This window comes from Haemaphysalis longicornis, unplaced genomic scaffold (genome assembly GCF_048455015.1).
Source record: "Haemaphysalis longicornis isolate Haplotype H1 unplaced genomic scaffold, Haemaphysalis longicornis Haplotype H1 scaffold_2, whole genome shotgun sequence".
NCBI classification, from domain to species: Eukaryota; Metazoa; Arthropoda; class Arachnida; order Ixodida; family Ixodidae; genus Haemaphysalis; species Haemaphysalis longicornis.
The window spans coordinates 33,275,548-33,301,310 of record NW_027526295.1 but is presented as its reverse complement, the minus strand read 5'-3'; the positions used below and the strand labels follow the sequence as shown (position 1 = coordinate 33,301,310).

Here is a 25,763-nt window from a genome sequence, read left to right as displayed (position 1 = left end):
GCTAGTTTCTTGCATGTGCTATTTATTTGTTCTTTCCAGTGTAAATGACAGTCAAAAATTCCTAGGTATTTGAAATGCGATACTTGCTGTATTAATGAGCTGCCTAGAGCAAGTGTAAAAAAATTGTGGGTGGTCTTGTACATAGAGCGAAAAATGACGTACTTAGTTTTGTCTGCATTAAGTGTTAAGCGGTTTTCAAAAAACCAAGAAGATAGGTTTTTCAGCTCACTGGTTATTCTGGTTTGAATTTCCTGAAGAGATGGGCGCAGACGTCGTTCTGAGAGAGAGAACAACATCTTTATTGGCCGGCTAGAAAATGACAGTTTCTGCGGGTACTAATACTACTACATCTACCGCTCCGCGGCATTTGACTTACATTTCTTGTTTTGTACTAAACAGCATGCTTGCTTTGCATTTTAAAGCTCTAAGTTAGAACTGCCTGTATGAAAAACAAGATGTTGTTGGGTAATTGAGGTCATTTTAACTTGGCACACCATCTCTTGTTGACAGCACATTTCATAAGGCCCACCCAAAAGACGTCTGTATATATTGCGCAGGAATGCATGCGAACAGGCTTCAGCCCTTCAGCCGCCACCGCTTCACGCTTCACTAGCTCTTTCTCATTGAGTATTCTTTTCTTTATTCTCCCTCTTGTTTCATGAACCGGAAGCTGTCTTGGATGCTTTTGCCGAGCGGAAACATGACTTCAGATATTTGAACACATTTGACGAAATTTTTAAAAGAAAACAAAGTAATAAATGACGCGAGGTCCGGTGTACTGACATTATTTTTCCATTTTATTCCACGACTCCTAGAATTCCCTCCATCGAACAAAGATTCCCTTTTCCCCTTTTGGCCAAAATGACAACCGAAAATTCCCTGCACAGAACATCGCTGCCCCTGGAAGATGCATGCCAGGGTTTTTACTGCAGGTTTTGCATAAAAACAGTTTCCCTCCTGCCTTCTCTAGTTTTTCTATGTAGCTACAAACAGCACAGTCCTTGCTTCTTCAACCTGGGAGCTTGTAGATGAAACGGCTCGTCCCATCAAGCCTTTCCTCGCACTTTATACCTGCAGATGGGACCCGCTTTTTGGCTAAAGCCCTTTCATGTTTTCATGGGTCTGCATGTTTGGCTTCACAGTTCCACCTCTCTCCACGAGTTGTGTAGCAGGTAGCCCAGGGCAAACAGTTTGACAATGACTGTGCAAGGCTCGTGAGACGTTGCGCATTAATTTTTTTTCTACATGTTCCTGCCGTGTAAGCACCAGCTCAATGGTATCCCCACCGTACACGATTCTCTTGTTCAATACCCAAACCGGTTCCCACATGTCTCTGCTGTGTGGTGCCTGCATACCCATTCCATGGAAGCAGGCCTAGCTTGCCAAGCCCGATCTTTCTGTCGGCCTCCTCGAACACGTCCCATTTCTAAAAGACCACGTTAGGCTATCCTTTTCACTTTCACTGCCTGGAATTTTGGCTTCTCGCTCACTGAAAGGCTGCAGAAAAAAGAAGAGGGGAGCACCAAGGAGGAGACCCTGTGGGGTGCCCACTCACAGATGGTTTGCACCCGGGCCTTGCCAGCATCATACTCGGCTGCCAGAGAGCGTCCCCGGAGCAGCCGCAGTGCGTGGGCGTTCTTGCCTGCACCAAGAGAGGAGGAAAAAAAAAGAAAAAAAAACAGAGGAAGTTGTAGCTACTCGAGCACTCAAAGCACGCTTACTCAAGAACAGGTGCTAAAGACGCCTGGGCCGATTACTACACCTACTCAAGGCGGACTGCACATTGAATGAACACTACAGGCTGTCGCATACGGTAGAACTTCGTCACAAGACACACTCGAGGGACCCGGAAAATGTGTCTCCTGTAACCAAAGTCTCTTGTATGCAATGTTGGTAACATGGCAAACATTGGCAAACCAACCAAAACACTTTCATTCAAATGTCTCTTATAACCAAGAGTCCCTTCTAACAGTGTCTCTTGTAACGAGGTCTTACTGTACTTGAGAGCTCCCTCAGCCTTTAACAGCCAACAATGCCTGTAGTAAGTACCCTGTAGGAAAATAAAAGGCTCGTTTCAAGATGTTCGCAATGTGCTTCTATGCACAAGGCACAAACTTCGAAAAGCTGTCCCCTCCTGTATTTTTTTTTGTTTTATTGGTACTACATTTTATATGAGGAAACCTTTCATCTCACGTGGGGGCCTCCACTGCAAGAGTTTCAGTATTAGCGTAATGAGGGTACATATCCCCACAACCTGCTACTGACACATTTATTTCTCCAGAAAAACATAAACAACGGTGCCACAAGCACTCTAGTCAACTCTCGGATGGAGTTTCGGTGAATAGGACAGTGCAAAATATGTACGAGAAATTAGCCTGGATCTTAAGCCCTCACGGGCATGCCCTTAAGATGTGGCGGGTTCATCCTTCTGCTCATAGGTCCCTTTCCCAGTACTCACAATGTCCAACCAACAAAGCCTAAATATGGGTTGTGCAAAGGGATTTCACCCCTAATGTACGCCGTATTTACTCGCATAACGAACCCAGTTTTGTTTTTTGTTTTTTTTTCAGGAAATTTGGCGCAAAGTTGGGTTTATTATGCGAGAAAAAGTTGCAACAGTTGAAATTTCAGACAATAAAGGTGGTACGAGAAGCGCTATCGAAACCTTACCTTTCAGTAAAAACACATACGAAATGACGTAACCCAATTTCTTTTTTACTTACAACATGCTAGTGCCCCCCACCCCTACTGGCGAGAGTAGGTTCATCCCCCACTCGCTGTCAGAGCAGCCTTCCCGACTGAAGTGGCTTGCGGCTTCCTGGTCATTGTCGACCCACAGCACACCTTCTTCCATGCTGTCACGGGTGTTCATTTCAACCGTGGTGCTTCTAGGCATATCAAGATGATGGCCGTCTGGTCCGTGCTGCAGAAGAAGCTGTTCTCTGCCCTGCATCCGAACCCCGAAGCAATGAAAACTGCCACAATGTCCTCACAATCCGCCGGCAGCCACCGGCACAACGTCGTACGCCTTCGGAGGGATAGCCTGTTTCAGCGCATGAACTGCGTCATACAACTGCTGCTTGCTTTGAGAGTGGAAGCAGGGATGCCGTGGCTTCCGGCAGTAGCAGCTTGTGCAACGCGACCAAGCCATCCCTTCGGAGTTTCTTGATGTAGCCCGAAACTTATTTTCCCACACCGGAAAACCTCTCTTCTTTGGGTCCACAAAACACATGGCGATCCTCGTTCATCATCCAAAGCTCCTCTTCTTATTTTCACCAGTAGCAAACATGCACTGGGTCAACACTGGATCAACACTGAATCAACACAGTGGGTCAACACTGAAGTGCCGCCCAACCACGCAGTTCCCGTTGTTTAACGAAAATTCTCCACCACCTTCAGTTTGAAACCGTCTGTAGCTCGCGTACCAGCTTATCTTACACCACGCTCCAGGAGCACACACAAAAAAAAAAGGTTGGAGCACAAGGACATGAAGAAAACGGCAAAATTGCAGATAAAGCCCAAAGCAGGGCAGAAATGCGGAGTGCGAAGTACGTTTGTTGTTTTGTTCGCACAACGCCACACTTCTATGGCACGCGTTTGTTTTGCGTTTGGCAGATGACATTCCACAAGGGTGAAATTTGTAAGTAGAGAGTCGCGGCATTCATGCTTGTGTCGCTGGCTACTGTTCAGATTTTTCTTCTGTAGAAATGCTTTCTGCTGGCACTGTGGAGTGATATCCAGTTACTCCAATCATTGACGGCTTCAGCAATCATGCTGAGATAAAGATATCGAACAGTACCTTTTCTATTCGGGCCGCATTTTTTATGCAAGGCAACGCAAAAGTGAATTCTCAAGAATAAAAGTGGGGGGGGGGGGGTTCATTACACGAGTAAATACGGTAAATGCACAAAAACTGAAATTGTCGCATGTGCCTCATAACAAGCAGGAAACAGTCAGCAAACTAGCTTTGCAGGTGTCGCGTTGTCAATGCCTTCTCTTGCAAACAAGCTTCCCCTGGACGTCTAAGAGCTCGAAGCTTGACAAGCTCATCGCTTTCCTTGCTTTGTGAAGAAAAAAATAAAGAGATCAGCCTCAGAGCTTGTATGTGTCAGCCCCTGTACGTGCGTTGTCTAGTTTTGCACTGTTATCACAGTACTTTGTGCACCATTTATTGAGAAAAAAAAAACTGAATTTTCTTGTACATAGAGGCTGTTGGCCGGAGCAGCATCAGGGCAAACATGTTATTGGGGTGATTGGGATGCAAAAAGGGACGCAGAAGAGCAGAGTTGACAAGGAGACAAGAGGTGCTCGCCAAAGCCCCTCCCTTTTCTGCCCCTTAGCCACGCGTAACCAGTGCATTGCAGCAAAGCCCGTCACCGATAGCAAAGAAAGCTGGTACATGTTTTACCGTATTTACACAATTGTAGGTTGACCCCTTTTTTCAAATTTGACAATCTAATGTTGGGGGGTCGACTTAGAATCAAAGTCGAACCGTCTACCGCTAGTAACAGCAAGAGAAACGAGAAATCGGGGGTGCTACGAGGTGGGGACAGCTTTGCACCCTCGTTCCCATAATTATGGTCTAAACTATGAACCGCATGGGGCGTCTTCTGCTCGTGAAAATGTGCCGCACTGACGCTGCCGCGAATACCACCCGCATGTTTCGCGCTACGCAATCGGCGGCGGCAACATGGCGGCACCATTCGGGAAGAGGTGCGCGTAGCTCCAGCGACCGCTTCCAACCGCTCTTTAAGATATCACTGAAGGCACAAACGAAGACGTTTGTGCAGGAAAGGAGCTGATAATGTGGTCGAAAACGACACTATAAGGCATTATCCGCACCGCTAGGGCAAGCGCCAAGCAAATATCCGTCACCGTGGTAAGCCTAAGCATCTTTGGCACCATGAAGAGCGCGCGTCGTCAGGCTCCTCCCGCTGCCGCGCTCGACGCGCGTTTTACCGAGGTAGAACTGGTAGAATTTAAAAGCAGTAGAAGGTGCCACGCGCGCGCAATCGTCGCCGCGGGCGTGAAAAAGTCACCCGCGCAACGCTGACGCGCACGAATCGCGTGCAAAAACGCGTCAAGAAGTGTTTTATTCAACTTCAATAAACAAAATGAGTATTAGCGAATCCCTTGATTCCATGCGCGGCGCTAACGTAGCCCATATCATATTACAATCTTCAGTAGACTTCCGAACGCGTTGGTGAGAGGTTAGTCGCTCAAAAGTAAATCGCGCGCGGCCGCTTCCGTCAGCCGCCATGTTGTTTATTTTGGTATCGTATCGCGCGGCAGTGGCCGCTGCCGGTTGCTTCGATGGTTGTCACCTCGCAGCAAATATGTTCTTCCCGCTCAACCCACATTGAATGGTTAGCCGCCACGGTGGCTCAGTGGCTAAGGCGTTGCGCTGCTGAGCACGAGGTCGCGGGTTCGATTCCCGGCCGCGGCGGTCGCTTTTCTGATGGAGGCGAAAAGCAAAAACGCCCGTGTGTGCGAGATTTCGGCGCACGTTAAAGATCCCCAGGTGGTCAAAATTAACCCTCCACTACGGCGCGCCTCATCGCCTGCGTTGCCTCGGCGCATTAAACCCTATCACATCAATCACATTGAATGGTTATTCCGGGTGCTTATACAAAAGCTTTTCTTTCTTAACAGCTACCGCGCATACCGTGAGCGCAGAGCTTCTCTTTGTGCGTGGCCTCCGCAATCTGCTGCCGGCGGCGCCTGCGCGATGTGCTGCCGGCAGCAAATTGCGGAGGCCATGCTTTGTGATATAATTTTCTAGGCGGCGTTCGCATTTTTTTTTTTTGAGAGGTGCAATTTTGGGGGGTCGACCTACATTCGAGTCGACTTACAATCGTGTAAATACGGTAGGTGGTACATCACAAGTACGATATCAACTATATCAAACTCATCACAAAAATATTTTTTTTTTCATGGGATTTTAGCAGTACATTTAACCTTTTCAACAAGGCATAATTTCATGCATCTGGGTTGAGTGAAACAACTGACCCCTGGTGTTTTTGAGCACCGAAATACTTTGAAAATATTTAGCGTTTTCATATAGTGCTATTCAATTTGAAGTGAAATAAAATATGATATTTGCTTCAAATATTCGTACACTTCTAGAAGTTACCAATGTGAATGTAGTGGCAGTTCAGTGCGCACCAGGTCTGATGGTGACCAGTACCGCCTCTACTCTCACCCACACACATCACAGCACTTGGGAATCGGCTTCCAGACAACACAGAGCACTGAATGCAGCCATGTCCTCGCTCACTCCTTTTTTTGTGCTTTGCAGACTCGGCAAGTGATCCAAAGAGCATTTACTTACACAGCAGCCGCACGTCAGTCTCAGTCACGAAGTCTTGAGGCTGTGTGCAGAGAAAGAGAAAATAAAAGAAAAAAAAAAAAGACCAGTGAGGAAACGAGAAATCTGCTGGGTGCACGGCCCCTTGGCCCTAACTGGAAAACAACCCTCTTTTTGGGGTGGCCGTAAGCCAAGAAAGAACCTGCTGTGCCCATTCAAGCCAATCACCGGTGGTTAAAGACGTCATCGATTGTGTTCCAGCCATATCTAAAACAGATAGTCTCCTAGTTGTTAGCTAGGGTTAAGGGGGGGAACACTGCTCTTTAAAAATCCTTTTTTAATTTTTAAGTAAACTCTGTGAGACTTGTCAGTCTTGCTGCTTTCCCCCCAACTGATTTCATATATGACATTATTTTTCCAATCGGTCAATTAGTTCCCGAGATAATTGGCGGTAATTAACCATTTTTGGAGGAACAATAGGCAAAACTGTGTTGGTCACAAAACCGTAATCTTTACATTTTCCAACACTATGAACCCTGGTGAGTGCAACAAGACAGTTTTTTGATGCACCGCTTGGAACTAATTTCACAGCTCATTAAACTTCAGTGTTTGAAATAGGCACTAAAAAGGGTTCCTTGCCACTGGTGCCACCAAGGTTTATTGAGCTGTAAAATTAGTTCCAAGCGGTGCATCAAAAAACTGATTGTCTTATTCCACTCACCAGGGTTCATAGTGTTGGAAAATGTAAAGATTACGGTTTTGTGACCAACACAGTTTTGCCTATTGTTCCTCCGAAAATGGTTGATTACATCTAATTATCTCGGGAACTAACTGACCGATTGAAAAAATAATGCCACATTTGAAATCAGTGGGGGGAAAGCAGCAAGACTGACAAGTCTCACAGAGTTTACTTAAAAATTAGAAGAAATAGTTTTAAGAGCCATGTCCACCCTTAGTGAGCCTTCAGAAACAGTTTCAGTTTTTCCTCATGCAATGAAATTGCCGACTGCGATACAAAATTACAGCTACTGAAAAGAACACAAGAGGTAAGGTGCGAATACGACCAATACGAATAAGAGCCTTTGACAGCCGTGTGTGGCAGCAGCGCGGCAATGCGCCGACCACAAGAACTCGAATTCCAGGCAGCCAGCTGACTGCCAATCCGAAGCTCCCATCAAGCCGAGCCGACAAGCGTGACAATACCCCACGGCGACAACCAAACTCCCCCTTTCCTTGCCTGCTTGCCCTATGTGTGCAACTTGCCTGCAAACCTTGGCCACTACTCCCTCACCATTTCCCCTCTCAAATTGCTCAGCCACGCTATGCATCGCCCCACCTTATTTCGCGTGTGCGAGGCGCAGGCCTGGGGGGCTAGCGTAACGCCACAGAGCGGCACAAAGTAGGCTTTTTTTTTTTCCTGCAACAAGATTTCAGTTAGGGGGTTAGAAAGTTACGCAATAATGCACTAAATATAGCGATTTCAATAAGTTCTAAGCCCCCCTGCCATGTCAGACGACCTACTAGGGCAACATTTACCGTGCCCCAACCATGCAACACCCAGCCATACGACCCTTTTGCGTGTTCCCTTAGAAGTCTTATTATCACGGTTCCACTGTATTTATCTTTTGGTGGCTGCAGATAAAGCATGATTTGAAGAACACAGTGCAGCCACTCGACTTGCTGTCAAGTGACAGTTCCTCCAGAAAGGCCTGCCGCACCGTACTTCCCTCATCCGGGCTTTCGTTGGGAGTCATACGATGCCCACTTAACCCCGAGGTACTTGCCCTGACCACAACTACAAAATAAATTTCTCCAGCTGTTAGCCGCCATGTCGCAAGTCAGACGGCAAAACCCAGAGGGGGCTTGCGATGGTTATTAGGAGTTTGGGAATAAATGGCTGAAGAAGGGGAAGACAGAGCCTTCAGATTGGCTGCTGAAAAGCTGGCCAACAATGGAATGCCATGTGCAACAAACAGGAGTCAGTGGAGTCAGCAACAGCGTTCATTTCTTCCCCTTAAACTGTTCCTAAAGTGTAGTCACATTGTAGGATCTTATTAGATTTAAAATGGAACTCCATCTTTTGCCTCAATGCGCTCCTTAGAGTCTACAAACACTACTGTAGTTAGTTAGCATTACTTTTTATCGCGTTTGTCACTGTGTAGTCTCCTTTTCTCCTCGATCTGTAATGTATAGTGTATCTTATCTTGCGTGTACCTGCACTTTGAATCCTTTTGTGAACTGTTGTTTCTATACAAACTCACTCTGACCAGTTTCTTCCGCTTATCACTGAAACTTCTATCCACTCAGTTGCTTCAAGGGACAAATTCAAATTCTTGTGTGCACTTTTCTAAAGCTTGCTCTCCTGTCTAAGAATGTTTATAACTCAATGAACTTTGTAAAGACTTCGTAAGAAGCGTTCACCTTTACATAATAACTGTGCAATGACTATGGGAGTGAGGCAATGCCTTCGTAAGAACATTCACGTTAAGTGAGAAGGAGTGTTTTCGAGATATTTACCGTAGTTGATTCACTCTGAAGCTAGGAGTTTCCTTGTTGTAAGCTATGATATCCGTTATAATACTTCTAGCAGCATTTGTGCCCCCCATGAATTATGTTTTCTCCAAGTGTATTCTCGCAGAACAAAACAGTCGGAAACCTAAAGCTGGTTTCACCTCATTACTCTAGCACCTGGACGGCTTTTTTTGTTGATCAAAAGAACGTTCTGCGTAGATTTCTTTTTTACCACAAAGCACTACTGGAGCATGTCTCTACAAAACGCATGTTTGGTATTGGTTTCATTATTTGTTTTTCAGATAAAGTGACTTTTTTTCTAAGTCTCCCCCAAAAATTTTGCACAAACAATTTCTTCGCGGACATCACTTGCCAGGCAGTCTTTAAAGGAGCCATGAAGACAAAATACAAGTTGATTGATTGATTGTGGGGTTTAACGCTCCGACACAACGCAGGCAATGAGGCGCGCCGTAGTGGAGGGCTCCGGATTAATTTTGACCACCTGGGGATCTTTATCGTGCGCCAAAATCTCGTACACACGGGCGTTTTTGCTTTTCGCCTCCATCAGAAAAGCGGCCGCCGCGGCCGGGAATTGAACCTGCGACCTCGTGCTCAGCAGCACAACGCCTTAGCCACTGAGCCACCGCGGCGGGTAAAAATACAAGTTGGGTTTATTAGAAAGACTGCTTAGTCCCGATAAGAATGATACCAATATCATCGCAATCTTCGAACAAATAACGGAGATATTAAAAAAAAAACATGTGAAGCAGTCACGACCCCCTAGCCAATTTCCTGCAACTTTTCTGTGACGTCACGGAACCTTGTTTGTGCAGTTGGCGGCCGCCTAACTGACCTGTCGCGACGAGACATGACTGGACGTCTGTAATGGGGCCTCTAGTTCCATTTGACTGCATCACTTGAATGCTAACGTGCAGCTAACGCACTGAAAATTATGTTTTATTGCTGGCCCATTAGATGTCATTCTTGCTCATAACATGTCACTGTGGCGCAAAATTTGAAAGTTTTTAAACACTTCTTGCTTTTTTTTCGTTAAAAAAACATCTTTTGTGGCTGTAATGGAGCTGAGTGAGATACTGAATCCTAGTTCTTTCAAATTAAACGAAGTTGTATTTCCTCTTCATGGCTCCTTTAAGGACCAACACAGCTGAGAACGGCATTCAGTCATCTGTAAATGAGTATCCCGAAATATGCGCCAAACTGACAGTATTCATGGACAATGAAGGTCTTTGTTCAGACGCCTGGGATAAGCAACTGTGGGAACTCTACCTCTGGACCATGTTGTAAATGTGTGGCCAGCAGGGCCGACATCCCCCCTTCCCCTGCCCCTTGAATATGAGACAAAGCTGTTCCACTCAACATGCAAGCTGTCGGAAGTGCAGAGCAGCGATTGGCCATAATGGGCTGTGGCGCCGTCATCCACTCACTGCTACCACCCATCACGCTCTTCGCCGCCCTGTCTCACTCCTCTCCCGATGAACCGAACGGAGGTTTGTCCAATGCGATTCAAATTTCCCGCCTTCGCAGTGCTCGTGCGCACCCTTCCTCAAACTGCGCCAGCGGAAGTTCTGTTCTTTTTGTGCTTGCTTTTTCTCCCACACGTGCCGGCGTTGCACTGCCACTTTTTTTTGCTTACTATCGTAAGAACCAGCCCAACAGCGTTCCTCACTAAATGAATGCAGGCACTGCCGGTTATTTACGTATATTTCGCCTCGTATGTACCTGCCATTTTCTCTGTGCTTAACAGCGGGGAGATTCATGACAAGCACCAGCGGTTCACAAGTTTTGAACAGTTATGACTATATAAACCGCTTGGTTTTCGAAGCATCTGTGGGACGCCGCTACTACGGAATGCCGTGGGGCCCTACTTGGGTCCAGCGAGCGAGCTGGACCCAAATGTACATTCCCCTTGTGTCCCTTGTCCACCCACCTTTCCGATGGTTCCCAGCAGCTGCTGGACCCGCAGGTAGACCGCCTGCACGTCCTTCTCGGCCTCCGCATGGTAGCTGGGCGGGGACGAAAGAGGAGAGGGCGTGGACATGGGAGACGGCACAGTGGGCAAGCAGGTCGGAAGGAGGAGGAGAACAGGCCCAGCCCGAACAGAGTCCCACTTTGGGCAGCGCGAGCGAAACAAGCGGGGCTGCCCACTCACATGTTGAGCAGCTGGATGTACCGGTCCGAGTCGGCAGTCATGTCCGGGATGGAGCCTCGCACCGGCAGGGCGCCTGCACGCACCAGCAGTGGCACCAGCACCACACTTGGGGCACCACCAAGATCTCACCCATTACAACTAACCCCCACAATTTGAGAAATGGGGAAAGTGGTATGTAGACTCCTGCAAAGAACTGGTTCCCTGTGTTGAATCCCCTCCGTGGGGTATGTGCTGTCAGCATCCCTATCATCATCTTTGTGTACATAATCCTGTCATTAAAGGTCAGAACCCCGTTTTCGGTCAGCCATGACACCGAACCCTGCTGCGCGTGTTCTCTTGCCTTAACATTTTGGTGCCGACAAACCCGGGAAGAAGACCAGGGACCGAAGTGGAGAGCAGCAGGGATGCCAGTGGCTGCAGGCATGTGAGACCCAGAACTGTTTACCGTCGACTCACCCTGAGCTAACTGTAACCATGGCTGACAGCGACCGCATTTGACCACCGACTCCCTCGAAGGCACCGACGCCAACACTGGCGTTCCTACCACCGTCCTCGAGGGACCTGTGACCAACCAGACTCGACCGACACCGGGCGCGGCCATTCCCGGTGCACCGACGAAAACCGACCGCAACTCTCCTACCGACGCAGACACGCCCCGTCCCGTCCAGTTCACCATGCTTGGCACCAAGAGCCCCGCTACCGAAGAGCAAGCTGGTGAGCTGGACGCTCTGCGTTCGTTGCGGAGCCATATCCGTACTGACTTTAAGGGAATTTTGAACAGTAGCGACCGGCTCTTGATTTCAGAATCTTGCGACGTGACGAAGCTGAAGGCTAACTTGGCGAACCTGCAACAAATCAGAAATGATCTAATCGAATTGGATTCTGATATATTTAACCTAGTTGAAGAGGAAATTGAGCAGGAGGTAGAGGAGGTGGATAGATACACCCTCTGCTTCTTCAGAGCAAATGCTTACCTCCAACATTGGTTACAGTGCCTAAAAAACAAGCAGCCTTTAGACATCAAATCTACATCGTTTTCCGAAATGACCGTCTTCCTCAACACCCCGAGAGAGTTCTTATACTCGTTCGTCGAAAACATGCCCAGTCGTCACAACGGGGATGGCGACAACTTGCCATCAAGCATGGAGCTTGGGGAAACAGAAACGCCTCCTATCGAACCGAACGTAGCACAAGCTCCTGGAGAAACACGCATTGAGCAGCCTTCTCTGGACTTTGAGTACATCTGTGTTCCGGACTTCATGAAGGGCGAATCCTTCCCGCAACTTCCCGAAACCTCGCTAGATGCAATCGACGAAGTGTGGGAGGTCGCACCAGTGCGTCAGCATGAGTCTTTGCATCAAATTCGAGTTGAAAAGCCTGAGCAAGCACAGCTCATCGCTGCTGATCAACATGAGGCAATAGCGACGCCTGATCGAGAAAAGGCAGCATCGCTTTTTCCGTTGACGTTCATCGTGGAAATAACGTCGCCCGAATCGGAGACAACCGGCAAGAAAACAGGGGCAGCTATTGGCATGCGTGAGACCGATGGGCGAGCGTCATCCAACTCAGGCCACAAGAATTATTCCAAAACCGCCAACCCATTGAAAGTGGTCCGAGGCCGTATCTGGAATTCGTTCACGACAGACACTGGACACGCGGTGTGGTTCTGCGGCACATCACGTTGGCGACGGTCGGCGCTTCTGAGATTGAGACGCCGGCTTCAGCACCGCTGGAAGCGGAAGAGGTGCCCCGACTTGACGACGGCATGAAAGGATCTACATTACGGAATGAAAACCACAAGCTAGGACTGAGGATTCATTACTTGTCTATTGATCTCGCGGGCGGGAGAAAAAGAAGCCGTTGTGAGCCGTTTCGACCTGAGGAAGAATTTAGCAACCTCTCCTCTACAACGCAGAGTATCAGCAGAGCCACGCGTGCTGGTTTACCGACACCAGTCCCATTCGTTGCTTGCAAAGGGTTTGATCGAGCCGCGGGGCACCTGAGAAAAGTGCGAACTAGCGGCAGGTTCAGTGGCATCGTGTGGTTGGTGCCTCAACTCTCCAGCGGCAGACGTGTGAACTGCGGCGGCGGGAGGATGTTGAATCCCCTCCGTGGGGTATGTGCTGTCAGCATCCCTATCATCATCTTCGTGTACATAATCCTGTCATTAAAGGTCAGAACCCCGTTTTCGGTCAGCCATGACACCGAGCCCTGCTGCCCGTCTTCTCTTGCCTTAACACCCTGTACTTGGTTGGAAAAAGTATTCCCACTATCCTGCCACACTTTGCTGCTCTCTTGTGGGCTATTGTCACCCCACAATGCAACAGAATTGCAGTGGGAATGCCGCTGTGACACTGAAACTGATCGCCCGGCAGTAGACGCGGCCCAAACTACTAGCTCCCCGCGGCCAGTAACATAGCAGGATCAATTTGTTGTTGCACAGAGCAATCAGGGCAACCACTGACAACTTCCAAGGACAGCCTAATGATCAGTAGAACTGCCCACGTGATGGATTACTAATGGAAAGGCCAGTTATGAATTGCTAAGAGAACAGCGTACAGGAATCATGAAAAGTGGGTACTAATGCATAGGCATATTCCCAGCTCTTTTAATATGCACTGAGCCCATTTAAGTTTTGCATCACTATTACACGCAAATGCATTGCACTGCTGGGAAAGCACTTACTTCCCCAGAGAAAACATAAGCAGACCCATTCCAAATTATGAAGGCCCCCCCATGGAGCACTGTGCACTACCGTACTTACCCGATTCTTTTTCCGAAAAAATAGGCGGAGAAGTCACATGCGCGTTAGAATCGGATACGAAACCGAAACAGCGGAAATTTTGTCCCACCCATTGCCATCGCCATCTCAAGATGGCGCCAAAGCTTTTAGCCACTTTTAGCAACGACTTTTCAGACCCCCCCCCCCCCCATGTTTTGGACGCAGGAAACCTAGGCTTTTCTATCGGCGTTCACACCAATCGTCAAATTGTTCCACTTGCGCGCTTGATTACAGCAATGGCAGCAGCAGCAGCAGCAAAGGTGCGCCGCTTCCACGTGTGGCTTACAAGCGGCTCCCATGCGTTCCAAATGAGCGATCGGCTGAAGCGTGCCCCTCTGGAGAAGCTCGCGGGATGGGCTTGCGAGGTGTGGGCCACGATCCCATCGACCATGGTTGAACGTTCGTTCAGTAGTGTGGCATCACAAACGCGCTTGGCGGCACCGAGGACGAGATGTTGTAGTCAGCGGAAAGCGACAAGGAGCTCTCGGAGAGCAACAAGGAGTAAGACGAGAGATTACCTCGGGAAATAAATCGCCCGTTTCTCTCGCATTCGTTTTTCTGGATCACAAAGTTCCGTGCGCGTTAGAATTGGAGGTGGAAGTTTTTTGGTTTTTTTTTTGCCAGGAAAATCAGGGCCGTGTTAGAATCGGGGGCACGTTAGAATCGGGTGAGTCTGGTAAGTGTCCTTAAAGTGGGCTTCACACCTGAATGCAGATGCACTGCTAGTGCACTATGTCAAGCATTTTATTCGTTTTTTTTTTTTTTTTTACTTCTAACTTCTTAACAGTTTTTAGGTCACCAATCACCTCCATTTACACTATAATGGTGATTAAGTAGGTTACTTGCCCAACTTAGCATTTATTTTGCAAACATTAGATATTAGGGGCGCCTGCCTGTTGAAGAATGGTCGTGCATTATTAAAAGGGTAAGCAAGCCTACGGAAAAATGCCAGCCAAAAGAACAGGGGCTTACCCTTTCCCTCATTCTCCACAAAGTCCTTGAGAGCCCGCATCAACACCCAGAACGGCTTGCTCTGAAAGAAGAGCCAAGGGCGGTATTACCCCCACTCGCACCAGCCACAGCACTCGCACCAGCCACAGCACGCGCACCACCACAAAAACAAACAGCTTCGACACAGGCCACAGAGGATGAAGAAGCCCCCCATGTGGCCTACTCACCTCGGGGGTGATTGCCAGGCAGGCGGGTTCGTCAAAGAGCTCCTTCACGTGGGGGGGAACCTGGGGGAAAATGCAGTGACAACACTGTTCATCCAGTTTGTCGCAAAGGAACAGGGAAGCGTACAACAATTTTCACATCAGGATTAAGGGGGTATGCGTGTGCTGGGCAGCAGAAATTATGTGAAAACAGGTGCACGGCTGGGGGTCGACCTGGCTTCTCCCCGCACTTACAGTGGATCCCAGGAGAGAGGGAGCAGCTGGACCCCAGAAAGTAGCCATGCAAGTAAGGATGACTGCGGCGGTAATGATAATTGCCAAGAAGTTGGCTCTGCTGGACAACATGCCTTCAAGCTTCACTGCACGGCTTGCCTCAGTGGGTTGGCTTTTTCGAAGCACAACACCAGAGCCGTGAAAGAATGCCCAAACGTGATTATTCACGTGACCCCTGTCAAACGTGACTATTTAAGTGCTCTTCCACAGAGTGCACTCGGCTAAAATGTCGTTCGGGAGCAGCTAAATGGCAAACATGAATGACACTTCACAAGGAACGTACTTTAAGCTGAGTGTGTTCCCCAAACACACTTTAGCGGGGCCAGCTCGCCAAGTGAGTAATCTCGTAAGCAGAAGCCTGAAAATCGGGAATAACAACATAAAACCGCGAGCGTTTAGGTGATAATACGTAACATTAAAAGTTAATTGTAGATATATTGCTCATTTACTTTTACAAAAAGAGAAGCAGCGACGAAAAACAAGAAAAACACCTCTCTCTCAACGACGTGCCAGCGCCACCTGCTGGGGTTTCGCTCCATGGCAGCCGTTCTGTGCGGCATTCTCGTAGGTGGTTTCTTGTGGCGCTGTGATTGTGTTCCCGCTTCAACCTTCTCCGTTATAATCCACGCTTTCAGATAATTTCCCCGAAACGATAATTCTGCTGTTATTCGCTGCGCAGTGAATAACAGTTCAGACATCTGCGCCGGCGTTCAGTCGCCGTCCCAACTCTGTTTTTTGTGGACTTGTGCGAGGCGCCGATTGCGATTTTGAGCGATGCAAACGCAACGATATGGCTACATTGTTTTTCACGCGATAAAGAGGGGGAATTTCAAGTAATTTTGCGTACTATTTACGCCAGCTATCGTCACTGATATCATGATCAAGGGCACTTTATTTTGCCGTTTAGCAGCGCACAGCCAAAGTGTCACTCAAAAAGCCCGAGTGCACTCGGCGTAAGTGCACTTAGATAGGCACGTTTGACAGGGGTATAACTCTAGTGCACGTCGGGTGAAGTGGAACGCTATTTTTTTTTTAATTCATACGCCAAAAAGAAATTTACCACCCCATCCCAAAGAAAGTTGAAAGAAGCACAAAAGCTGGAAGTGCACCCAATCGACCATCAAAGACCAAAATTGCAAAAATGAAACAAGCCATGCGTGTGACAATTTTTTACGCACTATGTAAACGCACCTACGAGTGATCTAAATATATGCCCATACGTGATCTAGCTATAAGACAAAGGTATACTACTGCACTCCTTCTTGATGATTCAAGTTCAAGTTCGAGAAAGTTTATTTTCAGTATCAAAAAGACGTTGGGGTGGGCGCAGACAAAAAGCCGATTCATTGGCTCAACGAAGGTCTGCGCCCCCTCACAAGGCTAGCAGTAGGCAACTGATCGCGTGACACAGTGTTTACTACAAAGATCACCGGGATGAGAACGGAATAAACAAAAACGGGAAAGTTTCAGGCCATAGAAGAAAAATAGAAGACACTTTCTTTAGCCCATTCGGGCTGTGAACAAATCGATGCATGTATTGCTCCTTTTCGCAATTTTCAAGTAACCGTCATTCGATGCAACGGAAGCGCGGGTTCACAAATGTATACACGGCAGACGGGATGCTGTCTGAATGTTCGTTTAAAGAAACATGAAACTTCAGTCCCGTCAGGCGGGGAGGAAGGAGGGGGACTGGCCAGCCCACTGCCGCGGTTGTGGATGCACCCTCCTCTTTGACAAAACTGAAATAATTGGCAGGGCAGCCACAGAGTGCGAGGGAGCTTTCTGAAGCTTGACGATTGCAAAAGCATGGTTTTGATAAGTGCGTGAGTGTGCCCTCACTAACGGTATCAGGCAAAGAAGCTGAATATTTGAAAAAGAGCCAATATTGAATTGCGTCATCAGCTGACCTTCTTAACTTCAGTTTTTACGGCGCACGGCCTAACCTTGTTTTTTCATTCGAAATTTTACTGTTTAAACTGTTGGTAGTCCCAGCGTGCGTGTTGTCCTACTCTCTCTTTGTGTGCACGTTTTTGAGGCTGGGTTCCACCGTTCTTCGCACGCGCCGTGCGCCTAGAGATCGCATGATAGCTTTTCGGTCAACCACCTGGTCTATGGGGAAACGCATGTTTATTGACAGGTTGGTAAGAAAGCCATCGCTTTATAAGATGTGTTCTATGAATACAGTGGCACGAGGGAGGAGTCGAGACTTGCTAATCATTGGCAACACCTGCAGTAGGGACTCACAACCACAAGCATGGCCAGCCTCTTTTCAATGGCAAAAAAAACTGTGGCCAGTCAAACACACTTTCTGTGTTTGTTGAGGGGCGCACATTCCTTCACGGCATGTGTGTGCCGCATTTTGGCTCCACTGCCTCGCCATCTGGGGCGGTATTCTCGAGTTTTGTCCCTTTTGCGTCCCTTTCAAAATGTCCCTTTTGGCGAGCCCTGATTGGCTAAAAGCAAACAACCGGAAGTGACGTAGCGCAAGCGCGGCAAACCTACTGCCAACGCCCACTGCTTAACCGGAAGTACGTCACGTTGAAAGGGACGCAAAGGGGACGTTTTCAAAAGGGACAGTTGCGAGAATACCGCCCCAGGTCTTAGCCCTGTAGTATTTTTAACTTGCCGCATCATTTTTTTGCGTCAAGCACGAACCTTTAGTCGCGTTTCATCCTGACAAGTGATCTTTTTCTTTTGTAGCTATGCTTTATCAGCACCATTACGGCAAAGATATTCATATTTGAAGACATTCCATTCTCGCTCAGTTTTCACTGCTCGTATTAGATTAGCGGTCCCAAATTTGATATTCGCACACCTCTACTGCCACAGTTCTGAAAACCATCACAAATATCTCCAGACATGCTTCCACACTACAGCAGTGTGGAACATCCCATGAAAGGAATGCACGTGCCGCAACGCCCGTGACAGCAGACAATTCTGCCATGCAAACTTCTGCCTCAGAAGAAGAAGAACAAGAACAACAACAAAGGAGAACAGGAAGGATGCAGAGAGGCGAGGCCACACTACGTACCTCGGTGGGGCTGAGCGACTTGTTGACCGCCTTGAGGGCCTCCTCAAAGTTCTCCTCCTCCTCGCCCCTCTCCTTGGGCCTCCTCGCTGGAACGGGAGCGTGAAACAGGGGGGAGCATATACCCAACTCTGTTTCACATTTGCAGGAGGGGATGAGATGAGATGGGGAAACAGCCACCTTTCTTGATCAGGGCCTTCAGCTCCTCCTTCTCCTGCCTGGTCTTGGGCAGGGCCTTGGAGCCCGTCTGGACAAAGAGAGGGGCAGAATGACCAGCGTGAAGATGACGAGAGATCTTGGACAAGAAACACCAGGAGATTGCGGGTGGATTTGGCAAACCACAGGCCTGGCCACAGGCCCAGCCTGCCCGCACAAGTCCACGTGCATTCAGGCCTGTACCCCCGTGGCTTTTGCTCCGGACATTTGGGAGGGGGAACATCACACACAATTACATTACCATCATTTGAGTTTATTTTCACTTTATTATCACTTATTTTCAGCTATAAGTGAAAGGGAGGCCCTGCGATGGAAAGAAAAGCAGACGAGAGGAAGGAGGGAAGAAACGTAACTAATGCAACGATGGTGACTCAGCCTAAGTAGGTGGCAGGCCAGGTGGGGTCAAACCAGGCGAAAAAACTTTGCATTCACAAAGCGACACCGCTGCTGGTGCAAAATAAAGGCCGACAGTGAGGCAAAAACTTGCTTGGCTGCGGGTGCGAAGAGACAGTCAGGCAAACACTTTATGCTGCTCATCTTAAAACGCTCAGCTCACAGTCTCGTCCACGTCCACAGCCCAAACGTTCAGTGTAGCTCCTGTAGAGCGCGCCAAGCCAACGCCGCCTGCATAAACATTGCCTAACGTGTCGCCCGCTTTGCAATGGGAGGCGTAGGAACACTTAGTTCAGCCACTCCACCGCTAAGTGGCGCGTGCCGGCGGACGCCGCACCTTACGTCACTGCTCACGAGTCGCAAACACTGCACTCACTTCTACAGCGTGTGTCAGTCAGCTTACCTCGAAGGCGTCGGAGCGCCGCCTGGGGAACGCTACACAAACTGTCAATTATTTTGCATAGTTTCCAAGAAGCGGCACTGGCTGGCAGACATGAAAGCACGCAGGAAGGCTAGGGAGCGGGGAAGGGTAGGAGAGAGCAACAGGAGAGTGGCTGTTCGGCCATTTTTCGGTCACGCGTTAGGCAAGGATTATACAGGCAGCGTTGGTAAAGCAGGTGGGGGGTCGCACTGCTAAGGGTGGATGGTTGGTGGTATTTCCAGTGATGTACATGGCCGGTCCATTTTCCATTTGCGAAGGAGGTCTGCTGTCAGCGCTACTACAGCTCGAACCTTGTGAGTAAGAACCCAGAAGAACCTCAAGGCCGCCTGGAAGTCATGGAGGTAAAGAGTGGTCGTTGGTAGGGACGTGGCAGTGTACTCAACACCTAGTGCATTTCTTGTAGGTGGCATAGGCTTCAAATGGGTCAACACTTGGGTCGTGGTGAGAAGACACCGCACAGGAGTGAGTGCAAAACTGCCGACAAAGCTCACACTTACCCGTAAGACTTGAAAGTAGCAAACCTGCACGCAACCTTCACGACCATGATTGAAGTCCATGATTGCAGCCGATTTGCTTCTTCCTCGCTGCACCAATGGCGTTTACTCTATCATTGTTTGCTATAAGCATAATTTTTTTTTCTTTTTTTTCTTTTTTTTTTTTTTTGGCTCGGCTTTTTCTTGGTTTTTTAACTGCCGAGCAGTCACCACAAGGCATGTGCACACGTACCCTTACAATTTTCTAGTTATTCTTCACTGCGGATGTGAAAAATAATGATTTGCTAAACAGCTGCGCTGTTAATAAAATCGCTCGCCAGGGCCTGCATCCCATCGTTGAAGTTAGCACAGCGTCCTAGCACCCAGTCTACTTGAATATGAATTTCTTTGGTGTGGAGTAGCTTCCTGGCAATCATTTTGATGCGGGTGCAGATGAAATCCGGCTAAAATGCCTGGCTTAGCGTGTGGACGGTCTCCTCACTACCTGTCAAAATAGTTGCATGAGGCTGGTGGGATGAGTCGGAGAATTCAATTTGCCAGACAGCAACTTATACTGCTTCGAGTTGGAGGTGAGTAGACGAAGGCACCGTTGCACATTCCTGTTGGCAAGTGGTATGGAATATCGGCTGAATGGCCGCTAATCCGCCAGTAATTGAGGTTAGGTCCCAAGTGTCATCGGTGTAAGTGCCGCTATGGGTGTTCCACTAGGTAATTGGGGGTGTGCGTATGCGTTCCTTACTACGGTAGATTTCCTCAAACTTTGTGAGGAGTGGCTTCGTTTTGACGATGATAAAGTCATCCCACCAGGTATCGGCGAAGGAATTGTTTGCAGTGGTGTGCTGACAGGTGGCAATGCGCAAACAGCCCACGGCCGGAAGGAGTGGGTGCTCGTAGGATGATGGGGCCTTTCCGATGGGTTCATGTGATTTCTGTAAAGGGAGGAAGTTGTGCATGTTTGTATAGCTCCTAAAGCCTTGTATGCTTGGGAAGAAGGCCAGTGATGACTCGAAGGCTTTCGTGATGAAAAACCTGAAGCTGCTTTAACTAGGTCCGAGTTAAGTCAAAACATATCCATAGGTCACTTTGCCCACGAGAAGAGCCTGGGTCAAGATTTTGAGCATTTTCGTTGCAGCCCCTCCCGCACAGTTACTTATTCGCTGTACTATGTGAAGCAGCAGGATGGAGAGTTGGGCGAGTTGGTAAAGCGACATGGTTGGTTGGAAATTGTGCTTTAAAACAGGACCACAAAGAAAAGAACCGGACAGGACGACGAGCGCTTGTCCTGTCCGGTTCTTGCACACTGCACCCGCCATTTTCAGGATGACAAGAATTTTAACCCACCTCTCTGAGGACAAGCAGAGCATGTGTGATTTGAGAAGTATACACACTCTTCTGCTGCTGCGTGCCACAAAACACAACATATGTGGTTTTGTCACACGTAAAAGATACATATGCATCCCGCTATGTTGAAGGGTGCTGGCAAGTTTTGAGCGCGGCTTGTATGTGCTCCTGAAGTTGCTGTTGGGTGAGAACCGTCTTGCGAAGCTAAAGCCAGATGGTACTATTAACTGCATATACAGTAAAGCCCGCTTATACCGAAAAGCGTGAGGATTGCAGAATAGTTCGATATAGCAAAAATTCGATATAGAAAGTGAAGCAAAAAAAACTTATATGAGAGCAATCTTGCCGACGGAGTCACGAGCTAACGCTGAGCTCTTACCACCCTGCAGTTCACTACTGATACGATCCTTTCTCAGAAAGAAAACAATAATTGGGGCGGAAGAACTGCTGAGTGTAGCCTGCTTCTTGGAGCGCAACGCATTGCTGGTGACTGCTTGCTCCCCGGTCAACAACAGTCGACAAGCGCAACACCGCTGCCCTCAATGGCATTGCAGTATCGCCGTAGCAGGGCCACGGCAGCGACGACTTCGCTCGTGCTCAGAAGCGGTATGGAGTCCTCGGCGTTTTCGACAGTGCGGAGACAAGCATGGCTACAAGCGAATAATGGTGAACCCAGCGAACCGAGCAAGTGCGCACAGCAAGTGGCGCAGACTTGAAGATCGGTGACACCGCAGCCCGCAGCGCCCAATGGGGCGCTTTCAGCGCCAATGGCATGCATGCCTGCAGCTGGTCCACTCTGCCATGGCTGGTTTGAACGCGCTTGAGCTCGAGCGGGAGTCGCAAGCGACACCTGCGACACCGCTGCGCAACAATGTATTGCGGGAAAGCCTGCCACATGCCTAAGAAGAGCTAAAAATCGCACGTGGGAGAGTTCGATACATCCATTGTGAGCAAAATCGCGTTCGATATAGAAAGTTTGAAATCCATGTAATTTTTACCAGAATTATACAAGGGTTCGATATAGGCAATAATTCGTTCCATTGCTCGCTGATGAGCCGTCCTCAATCTAAGTTGAGCCCTCTTAAGTGAGCCTCCAAGTTTCTGCCCCATAGGTGAGTATCGGTAAGATGCAGCTGTCATACACTTTTTTCTTCAGGGACAATGGTAGGCTGCCATTCATTATTTGAGAATGCCTGCTGAATGCACTCCAACCCATTCTTATCCTCCTAATTATCTCTGCCTCATCGTTGGGATCCGGGGTCACAACTTGGCCTAAGTCGTAATATTCGCTTATCACTTCCACTGCCTCGCCACCTATCTCAAACCACTGTGCTGTCCCGAGGTTATTGATCATTACTTTAGTTTTCTGCATATTAATTTTCAGGCCCACGGTTCTACTCTGTTCGCCCAGTGCGGAAAGCATGCTTTGCAATTCGTCCCCCGAGTTACTCAGCAAGGCAACGTCATCAGCAAATCTGAGGTTACTGAGGTATTCTCCATTAACCCTTACTCCCACCTGTTCCCAATCCAACATTCTGAATACTTCTTGTAAGCATGCTGTGAATAACATAGGAGAGATTGTGTCTCCTTGTCTGACGCCCTTCCTTGTAGGTATTTTACTGCTATCCTTGTGGAGGATGATGGCAGTTGTGGACCCATTGTAGATATCCTGCAGTATTCTTACATAATGCTCATCTACACCCTGGTTCCGTAATTCCTGAATGACTGCTGAGATTTCGACCGAGTCAAATGCTTTGTCATATTCCATGAAGGCTATATATAGGGGTTTAGTATACTCAGCGCACTTCTCTATCACCTGATTGATCGTGTGAATATGGTCCATTGTTGAATAGCCTTTACGGAACACTGCTCGTTCTTTAGGTTGACTGAAATCTAAGGTTGCAGAAATTCTGTTAGTGATTACCTTGGTAAGTATCTCGTAGATGACTGACAGTAAGCTGATCAGCCTGTAATTTTTCAAGTCCTTCATGTCTCCTTTCTCATAGATTTCTTATGCCGGATATACATACTTCGTTAATTTCTTCTATTAGCCAGTTGCTTGGCTTGCTTGTCAGGGTTGCGGAGTATTTGCCAGGTAATTTTGCCTTTCCCAGGAATGCTCTTGACAGGCCTCGAGTGCCGTGCGTATTTCTTATATGGTAAAGATGATGTTGACTGAGGTAGAGAGCTGGGCCAGTTAGTTCATCGTCTTTTAAGTGGTGCCGTCCGTGTCGGTATTCTTCCCTTGTGTAGCGTCAAGGGTCCGTCAATGCTTTTCTGGTCGTGAAACTTCGCCGTCACACTATGGGAGGGCTTCGTACGCTGCCCAGGGAGGCCGCACCGCGGCGCTGGCGTTGATCGGAGGGCAGCCGCCGAAGCGGTCGGAGGGGAGTGCAGTGCGTAGCAGACGCTCCTTGCGGTGTTAGCACGGCGCATTCGCTTCACCTGTCGCGTAAGGCTGAAATGGTCCGATTGCTTTATCAGTGCTGAGAAGTGCTCTGTGAACTATCATCCCGCATACTTGCTGCGTGCCTGGCTGCCGTTCTGGCTACAGAGGAAACGACGAGAAGGCATCGCTATTTCGCTTTCCTTCGGACGCCGAGCAGTGCGCGAAGCGGAAGAGAGTTATTCCCCGGCAAGAAGTTTCCGAATTTTCTTTCAACTCACAACACGCTCGCGTCTCTGAAAAACATTTCGGCACTGCTGACGTCATTTGGTATGACGAGTGCGTCGTGAATGGAGGAGTTGCATCGCTGCGACGTGAGTTACCAAAGCTGCGAGCATGAGCGGTTCCATGTATATTTGAAGCCCTCCCCGCATATCTTCCGAAGCGAGAAGCTCGCCCCAGGTCTGTGACGCGGCAGCCGCCTGCAAAACGACGCCGTGTCTCACCAGATATCTGCGGAACAGGGGACACATCGAAAAACTGCAACCTAAGAGCCGCGAACGCAAGTTTACGTGTAAATGAAGGTAAGTTTCCCAGAAGTTGCCACTTGTTTGCAGTGTCAGCTGAATTTACAGTGATAAATTGTAAATACAACAGCTCGTTTTAAGATGCGGCCTTTTTAACTGTGCAGGGGATGAACAGACAACACACAAGCGTGGATAAAGCCTGCCAAACAGAGAACCCAGTGCATTCATACGATTTAGAAAACTTGAGGGCGCAACTTCGAAGCACGAAGCGTCAGCTTCAACAGTGTCAATTAAAGATTGCGAAAATGGCAGGTCGCACAAAAAAACTGAGCGTATTGGAGAGGAGGTTTCAGAAACTCTCTAATCACGAGGAACTGATCTTCGACCAGTGCTTAATGAAGGCAGACACGACGTCAGCGAAGGCGGCTCAGTAAGTTTCGACACGTGGCCCCGCAAAAGAGCCTGATTGTACACCACCTATGCTTCCTTCTAAACATTTTCCGAGTTTTTTCAAGCTGCCTGTAAATGCATTCCCTACAAATATTGGGGTACTGCTGCACTGTTGCATAAATAGTGCCTGCTACAACCAATGCACAAATTCATTTCACACTGCCTGTTGTAGACTGTGTTGGTTTATTCTATGACTGGATCTCACACGTACTGGCTTCTCTCATTTTTCCCTTACATAGACTTAATTAAGTTGCACGCACATATGCACTTGGAATTATATTTTGTTGTTTGCTTGTTAGATTTTTATCGATGCGGCTGCTCGTTAGCATGTTTGTGATTGTGGAAACCTGCACTTTTTATCCTCAGATACAAGAAGGAATGGCTGTACGATTGCCTGCTACTGAAAATAAAATTCACCTCAGTGTACACATTCCTCCACGAAAATCAGTATCTCCCCCTGCCACATCCTCGTACTCTTTACGCCTACCTAAGAAGCCTGAAAGCTGATTTTGGGTTTGACGAACATTTGTTCACTGCACTCAAAGAGAAGCTGCGACAAGCCCCTGAAAGGGAAACGCGAGGTTTGATATTGCCAGAGTCCGTCAATGCTTTGACGGACTCTGATACTGCTTACTGCATTTATTTTACATTACTTGCGGTTGGATGTCGACGTTTATATTTTACTAAAACATTTTTTTGCAGGTGTCCTCATGTCTGACGAGATGAGTGTGAGGAAGAGGGTCCACCTGAGGGAGTCGGACATGGCACTTCTGGGGAAGGTCGACTTGGGTGAACACACGAGACCCACTGACCTAGTGAAGGATGGAGACCACGTGTTGGTTTTCCTGTTCCGGCCATTTCTGGGGGGCTGGTCTCAAACTGTTGGCACCTTTTGTGCCACTGGTGCTGCACCTGGCCGCATACTGGCTAAGCTGCTCCTGCAGTGTATTGTACACCTTGCCAAGGCTGGTGCCATAGCTGACGCAGTGACTTGTGACAACTCGACGTCGAACCGATCGGCTTTGAGCTCTTTGGGTAAAGATTGAGAGTTCTATCAGCAAGATTTAACAATTATATATCAGAGTTTGAAAAACAACATCTTCTCCTGATCAGGTATCACCGGTGAGCAAGAAGCCTCAAACGTCCTTTCAACACCCGTGCGACCCTTCCCGAGTAATTTATTCGGTTATCGATCCCCCCCGCATCTTCAAGTGCATTCGAAACAATCTCTTGAAGGTTGGAAAATTTCTGATGAGAAGTAAACATGG

The 25,763-nt window shown here is 48.3% G+C and overlaps 1 protein-coding gene across 1 annotated transcript in view; it reads right to left on the bottom strand.

Moving 5' to 3' along the window:
• Positions 1 to 25,763, bottom strand: part of App-bp1 (Nedd8-activating enzyme E1 regulatory subunit APP-BP1) — a 70,566-nt gene that overhangs the window by 12,617 nt on the left and 32,186 nt on the right. The window contains exons 9-16 of the mRNA XM_077697816.1: positions 18,427 to 18,493; positions 18,250 to 18,335; positions 14,949 to 15,008; positions 14,743 to 14,803; positions 10,989 to 11,061; positions 10,767 to 10,842; positions 6,332 to 6,371; positions 1,556 to 1,642 (exon numbers count right to left, since the gene is read on the bottom strand). Of these exons, the coding sequence (XP_077553942.1) occupies positions 1,556 to 1,642; positions 6,332 to 6,371; positions 10,767 to 10,842; positions 10,989 to 11,061; positions 14,743 to 14,803; positions 14,949 to 15,008; positions 18,250 to 18,335; positions 18,427 to 18,493 (550 nt within the window). The remainder of the gene's footprint in view (positions 1 to 1,555; positions 1,643 to 6,331; positions 6,372 to 10,766; positions 10,843 to 10,988; positions 11,062 to 14,742; positions 14,804 to 14,948; positions 15,009 to 18,249; positions 18,336 to 18,426; positions 18,494 to 25,763) is intronic.